Source organism: Anas platyrhynchos, chromosome 7 (genome assembly GCF_047663525.1).
Source record: "Anas platyrhynchos isolate ZD024472 breed Pekin duck chromosome 7, IASCAAS_PekinDuck_T2T, whole genome shotgun sequence".
In the NCBI taxonomy this organism is placed as follows: Eukaryota; Metazoa; Chordata; class Aves; order Anseriformes; family Anatidae; genus Anas; species Anas platyrhynchos.
In genome coordinates, this window is record NC_092593.1 from 12,950,646 (window position 1) to 12,957,827 (window position 7,182).

The window sequence follows — 7,182 nt, forward strand, 5'->3', positions numbered from 1 at the left end:
TTACCTACAAGAATGCTCTCTTCAAGCTCTGTATCTTATTCTCAGGTGAAATACTACAACCATACATTCAAGAAATCAGTTCTGTGGTGTTTGAATTCACAGGTTACAACATGCAACAATAATTGAACCAACCAGTACTCTAATACCTGGTTAGTACTTTCAATAGCAAGGTAGCTTCACACAAACTTCCACTGTTTTATTCAGTTCCTGTTCCAATAAACTCTAAGCACAAAATTCTGTAGGAAATGGATCGAGTTATCTGAGTTTCAGCATATGTTTGTAGTAACATAGAGGAAGAGCTAGTATTATGCAGATGTAAAACCTCTGCCAGAACAACATTTTTTCCTCTCCTAGTATACAGATCAGGCATGATCCTTCTGACATTTACAAATGGATTCATGCTTTCTCTTTTACTAAGTTACTTTCCTTTCTTTTGGAGCGTATCTATATAGAAGGGGATTTATATCACTACACAATGAACAACCTTTTTTTTTTTTTTTTTTTTTTAACTTCTTAGAGTGGGTAATTAAAAAAAATAAACCAATGTTTTGGCATTCCCTCCCCCCCAATTCTATATTGCATTGTTTTCATCATTTAAAACATCATCAGTTGTGCTGATCTAGAGAACACATGGCATTATCAGCCCACAAGAATCTGCACTGCAAAGGACAGTTAGAAAATTCATAGACAAAATTAATACAGGGAAATTAGTTATCAATTATATCAGCCCAGGAACATATACAAAAAAATATTTTTTTTCCCCTGATGCTGTAGAGACTTTCTAATAGGTCTACTGATAGGCCTATTGATGCTTTATGCTTTACCAAGTGATGCATTCAAAGCCTTCAAGAACTACCTGTAATTTTAAAGCTTTATTACATCAGGATTACACAATTCTCTTCCCTTGGTTTGAGTTAGGAGTTTAGTTAACAGAGAACAAAGCTCTCCATATCTCTTAAAGACATTTTACTGACAGCAGAAAAAGTGCCCATGCAAATCTACCTCATCCTTTCTCTTTTACACCTTTCCTTTCTTTGTATACCCAGAAGAGATGCGTCCAGTAAGAACCCCAACCCACAGACGTGATGCACGTGGCCCTCATATCAGTAAGACAGCAGTAGTCTTAAAAAAAAAAAAAAAAAAAGTGAATGCCACAGGGCCAGAATAACTCTCCCGAGTTCTAGCAGTGGCAAAGTCCGGCAGAAATCCTTTGTTTTACAAAAGCATGCCAGGTTACCCAGTGTGCAGCACAGACAGCTCACACCCTCAGATGCTTGGTAGGTAGGACACAGGAGGCTGGTAAGCTAAGGAAAAGCCAACACATTTAGAGAGCTTCTGTTGCGTGTGACCCTGGGGGGTGCAGATGCAGGTCTGTGTTTTACCCATTCTCATCTTTTCCTGAGCAGGGTGCTGGGGGACAAGAACGTAATTTGACAAGCAAGCTGAAATCTGTCAAATCTACCCAAAAATGCATTTTGGGGGCTAAAAATAAATAAAACCCATCCCACACTCCTACTGCATTCATAAACTTATTCACTTCAGAATTCAGCCATCCAGACTCCATTTGCTTCAAATAGCAGCAGAGATAGGGGAGAGAGGGGAAGAGGAAGTCAGGAATAATCTGTGGATTTAGAAATGATTATATATAGCTAGGCAAATATAAATATGATCCAACAGAAGATCACAGGACATGATCGCACCATAAAGGACCAATCCAATTGACCCCAAAGGACTTATTTCAGTTACATCGATTCTCACATTGATTATATGTTTATCTCCACGTTTACTTATGATACACTGACTCAGTTTACCATTGGCAAAAGAATAATTACAATGATTAAAAAAACATTCATCAGCCCTACATTCAGTGGGTAGCTGGCAGAAGCTTGTATGTATGCTGAGAGCGCTTCACACATGTGAAGCATCACCATATTTTCCACTTGAAGTCTATACTTCGTACAAATGTACTAAGCACATTTGAAAACAATTTGTTCTTGCTGTTAATTTACACACAAAAAAAATCCTGCTTCATTTACATGACATTAAAAGAAAAAAAAAAGGAAAAAACATCTAAGCAGACAATGTATTTGGTACTGAGACGATAATAACCCCAGATAGATTCCTGTGGGCTGGCAATGCCATCTGCCTAGTGGATGCAGAATCCAAAGACCATTGCAGTCCGTGGAAAGACCATCTTTAAGACTGATTCGAAGCCAAGGAGTGGTAGGTTGAGTCAAACTGATTATATGATAGATGATGACAGATGTGCAAGAGAGGCACTCATCAGCAGTGTGTCCCCTGGACTTTGCTGTGGCAGGAATCTCATTCACAGCCTTTCTCTCAGGAAATCTCATTATCTCATATCATTTATTCCATTGTTGCATCAGAAGGCATGACAAAGCTAACATTTGGATATGCTATTCTCCCTAAATAACATAACTAAAAAGGAAGAAGTATGTCTGCATACTAGTCTCTTGTAGGGAATATTTAAGTACTGAAGCCAGAGGAGTAAGAACCAGAGATGTGTATCTGATCCTGTTTGCTCAGCCTGCAAGTGAGTAAGCCTCAGACTGCAATCTGAAGATCAATAGTCTACTTATTTCACCAGATCTCTTAAAAACTTAGCATTTCTGACCACATGGATATAAAGGTTATTGTTTAACAGACCTCTTGCCTTTATCAATGCTGACCTACTAGGTCTCTTACATGTCCCAAATGCACCTACTGATCTTGATGGCCTCAAGTACTTAGAATCAGAGTTTCCCCTGAAAGTTTTCACGTACACTTGTCTGACTCCTGCACAATTACTGTCAATTAAGACCATCAAGGAAGACTAAAAACAGTTAAAATTCTGCCACCAAAAAAAAAAATCTTTAAATCATTTTTCCCTGTTTTGCAATTAACAGATATACTCACACATGCACAACCTACATTTATCTGAATAGAGTTATTGAAGACAGTCTCCTGGAAAGCCAAATCTAAATCTACTGCAGAGTAGTGGACCATATGTTGACCTTATATCTCAATAAGAAATTAAATAGATCTAATTCTACCACACTGAATTTCTGCAGGTTCGACTGACAGCCAAGACTGGGTTTAATTGAAAGGTTTGAAAGCCTCAAGATCAGATAACAAATGCTAGTGATTCTGTGAGAGGAAGAGGAGGCTGTGCTCAGGAATGGAAATATGGCATTGTTACTGAGAATAACTTCTGCAATGGGAGCTAGGTGTCACTTCTCCAGAAGGTGACTTAATCTGCCCCATCTTTCTTGCCACGTAGAAAGGTTAGTCAAGAAAGATATAAATAAAAGGAAGCAGAACATGTAAAATAATAACAGAAGAAAATTCAAAGACACATAACACCAAACTGAGGACCACTAGCCAGAAGTCCTTTCTTTATTGCATGTGTAGACTAGCCCTGCACTGCTATTTCAGGGTCGTTGGGGTAAATGTAGTTTTATTTCTCTTTTCATATTTTCACTATTTACACCTCACTCCAACTTAAAAAAGGAAAAAAATCAAAACAAACAAGAAAACATGTTCATCTAGACTTACCAAAGCTACTAATGCTTCCAGATCACAGAGTATGCTGCTAAAGGGCACATAATTTGTTTTACAGCAGGCAAGGCTTTGTGTCTCCTTGTCTACCTGATGAATGCAGAAGTTTCAGTTCCACCAGATATCATATGCAACCCATTCCAATATGATGTATGTGTCTATTTAGTCATTTTCTAGTAATTAGTATCCTGGGGAGAAATCCTATTGCCACTCTAGTATCCTAATGTAATAAATTATTGCAAAAAGCCAAGTAGGAGGAATTCCTCAGGTTTTATTAGCATTTGGAAATTCTGATCTTTCTAATGATGTCTACTGACCCCTAGCCTGTAGCTGCATTTCAAATCAATTTCTTTAGTAATTCTTTGTTTAATTAAAAACTACACCAAAGAGGAAATTGGAATCAGATATCTCAGTGGCAAGAAAGGTTTTGACTTGTTCAGGGTTTTCTCTTATTATTTTTAAGAATTTCCTAATTTAGGAGCAAGAAAAAAAAAGTTACCTACACTAATGCCAAGTCAGATTTTTGGAAGAAAACTGAAGAGCTTGCTCTCTTCCTCCCAGAAGCATACTCCTTTTCCAGTATATAAAAAAGAATAAAAATCCCCCATTCTGTTCTTGTTTGCAGAACTTGTCAGAAATGAGGCAGTTACAGCCATTGCAGATACACCAATGTAAGCATCCGAATGCAAGTCTTCTGGCCAAACCACCCAAATCAAGAAAAGCACGGAAGGAACACTTTTCCATTTGCACTTTGATTGCACAAATAAAAGGACCTCAGCTCCTGACAATGGCCTGTGCTGAAGGTTCCCATTTATGGGATTTGGGAACATCTCTTTTTGGAAAGTTTACCAGGTATTCAGGAGTTTAGCAATCCTTAAAATCAAGAATTTTTTAGTTCAACTAAACTTTCATGATATTTCTACTTCTAGGCAGACATAATTCAACATTTTAACCAGTTTATAAGATTTCTTAGCCCCATCTGCGGTAGGACCAAGCATCCGTGAGCTCAGTTTCAGCTTTCCTGAGCTGCAGCACATTGAGAAGAGTTACTTAAGAAGGTGACAAATTCTCATACTGGATGCAATTACTGAGGTCCATGCACAAAGATATCCTCAGATCCGAGCCTAACGAGGTTTCCAGGGAACTTGTAGGTATTACAGATTCACAGGCTCCTTCACTCAGCTCCTGGGAAAGCACTTACAGCTGATTCTATGCTAATTCATTGAGCAATGAATAAGTAAAATCTGTACAGTATAATAAAACCATTGATCATTACACTTTAAAAAGATTGACTCCTAAATATTTAGGAAGCAGTGTGTATTCAATGGAAATGTTTATTGGCACGGGGAAATTAAACTGTCACCCGTGAAATAGTAAAACTCATTAATGCAGAGTTTCTTTTTAAGTGTTAGGAATTAACTTTATTACTGCATCAGTAACAGCAAGCCTCTGCCTTAAATCTCCTGCCATTTAGCATCCGCGAACGTTATTAAAACATATTAACCATAATTTAATTGAGTGAAAATAAAAAAAAAAAAAAGAAAGAAAAGAGAACTGAAGCAAGGCTCCCCCGCGGGTTTGGCAGCAGCATCCAGCCAGGGGCACGGAGCGCTGTCCGCGGGCACCGGGCTGCGCCGTGCCGGGCCGGGCCGGGCCGTGCTGTGCCGGGCCGTCGGTGGGGCTACGGCGCCCTCTGGCGGCCTCCTCGCCCCCCGCTGCCACCCCCGCCCGCCCCGCGGCCCCCGACGGGCCCGGCCGCCCCGGCCCCCGCCGCAGCATACCCCCAGCCCGGCGGTCTCACGGAGGGGGCAGGCGGCGGAACGCCCCCGGGGATGCCGGCGACAGCGCTGCAAAGCCCCGAACCGGGGGGAGGAAAATGGGGGAGGAAGGGAAGGGGTCCTGCTGCGGGCCAGAGCCGCCGGCACCGCCCTTGGGGCGTGGGAAACTTAGGAAGGGACCGAAAGGGAGAGGGAGCGAGGAGGGGGTCGCAGCCCCCCGGGATGGTGAAGGGAGAGGGGACACTGCGGGGACCGACGGCAACCGGGGAGGGGGCTCCGCCGGGGATACTCCGCGAGGTGCCGGCAGTCCCGACCCGTGCGGAGCTCGGCGAGCGGCTCCGCCGCGATGGCAGCGAAGGCGCGCAGCCCCGGCCGCAAAAGCAATAAAATAAAAATAAAAAATAAACGCGGCCGGCGAAAGGATGGAAAGCGAGCGAGAAGCTCGCTGCAGGTTCTAGCGGCTCGCGTTCGCATCCACGTCCACAGCGGCAGGACGGTGGCGAGCAACCCCTCCATCTGGCCGCAACTTTGCGTTTCTCAGCTCGATTAGCAAAGCGGAGCTGGGCTAACTTTCTTAGAGGTCGCGTTGCAATACCCTCGGTTTGCAGGGAGTTTTTCCCCCCTTTCATCCTTTCCCGCCTCCCCCCCCCTCCTCCCCCATTTACCCCGACACCAGGCAACTCCTGCGCTCCCGCTACTCACAGTTGGTTGCGGTTAATCCCAGGTGCCAAAAACTGACGAGCAGCAGCGTGAAACCCCCGAGGGCCGGGGAATCCATGGTCAGCCCCACAGGGGGAAGTCAGCCACCCGCTCGTCTACACTGGACCCGGTTTCCGAGCGCCCCTCAGCCACTGTGCGCTCCCTCTTCTTCCTCTCATCTACTCCATCGGGCATCCAGGCACTCCGGGTAAAGGGGCAGCCGGAGCGGGGGAAGCCGAGGGACCTTCCTCCGCGGCCCCCGGAGGAGGAGATGCTCCAAATGCCGGCGGCAGAGCCCGCACCGCGGAAATTCACCTTGCGAGCTGCGGCTGGAAGCAGCAGCCGGGCGCTGGGCACCTCCTTATAGGCGAGAGCCGCGCTGCACTCCACCTCCTCCCAGCCCCCTGAAGTCACTCCTCCTCGCCTTCCAGGGAGGATCCTTATTGCAATCTTCACGCTTTGTTGATAAGCATCAGAGTCACGGAGTAAATCAGATGCCTAGAAGGGAGGAAAAAAAATAATAATAAAAAAAAATCTCTCTCTCCCCGGGTACCGCGGTGGCTGGAACATTTTAAAGCGCCCTCATCTCAGTTGTTCCTTTGCTTATAAATATGTAATATATCCATACATAAAGCGTCTACGAGCATCTCGCGGTACGCAGTGCCGGCACAGCCTCACCCCAGGGCACGGGGTGGACACGCGATGCACTCCCCTGGCAGGGGGGGGCTCCCTTTGGGTACCCCCAGGGCTGGGGCCAGGCCCAGACCCACATCCCAAAGGTGCAGCTGCCCTCCCAGCTGGGGAGGGTGACACCTGGCAAAACCGGCTTTAATGGTGATTGATTGACTGATTGATTGATTGACTGTCTGACTACTGAATACGCAGCAGCTGAGAAGACTGTGATTACCTTCCAGAGGGACAACGGGTTAGAGGGTAAAGGCACGAAGAGTTAGAAAACATCTCGTTTTCCCTTGCGGTCTGTGTAGAGGCAGCTGGAGCACACCCAGAGCAGGCATCCTATGCTGTTTCCAGTTGCCTCCCTGCACGCTTGCAAACACAGGATGTAAACATCCTCTCAGGAACTCCGCTTTAATCACTGCAGAGATCTAACCTTGTTGCCTTGCTGCGGTGTCACCCCACATCAATA

General features: G+C 44.9%; 1 protein-coding gene across 3 annotated transcripts in view; it reads right to left on the bottom strand.

Annotated features, from left to right (window-relative positions):
- Positions 1-6,825, bottom strand: part of CNTNAP5 (contactin associated protein family member 5) — a 286,068-nt gene extending 279,243 nt beyond the window's left edge. For all 3 annotated transcript variants that reach the window (XM_027461259.3, XM_038182237.2, XM_072040750.1), the window contains exons 1-2: positions 6,664-6,825; positions 6,039-6,533 (exon numbers count right to left, since the gene is read on the bottom strand). In XM_027461259.3, coding sequence (XP_027317060.2) covers positions 6,039-6,114 — 76 coding nt within the window. In that variant the 5' untranslated portion in view covers positions 6,115-6,533; positions 6,664-6,825. The remainder of the gene's footprint in view (positions 1-6,038; positions 6,534-6,663) is intronic.
- Positions 6,826-7,182: the final 357 nt, after the last annotated feature.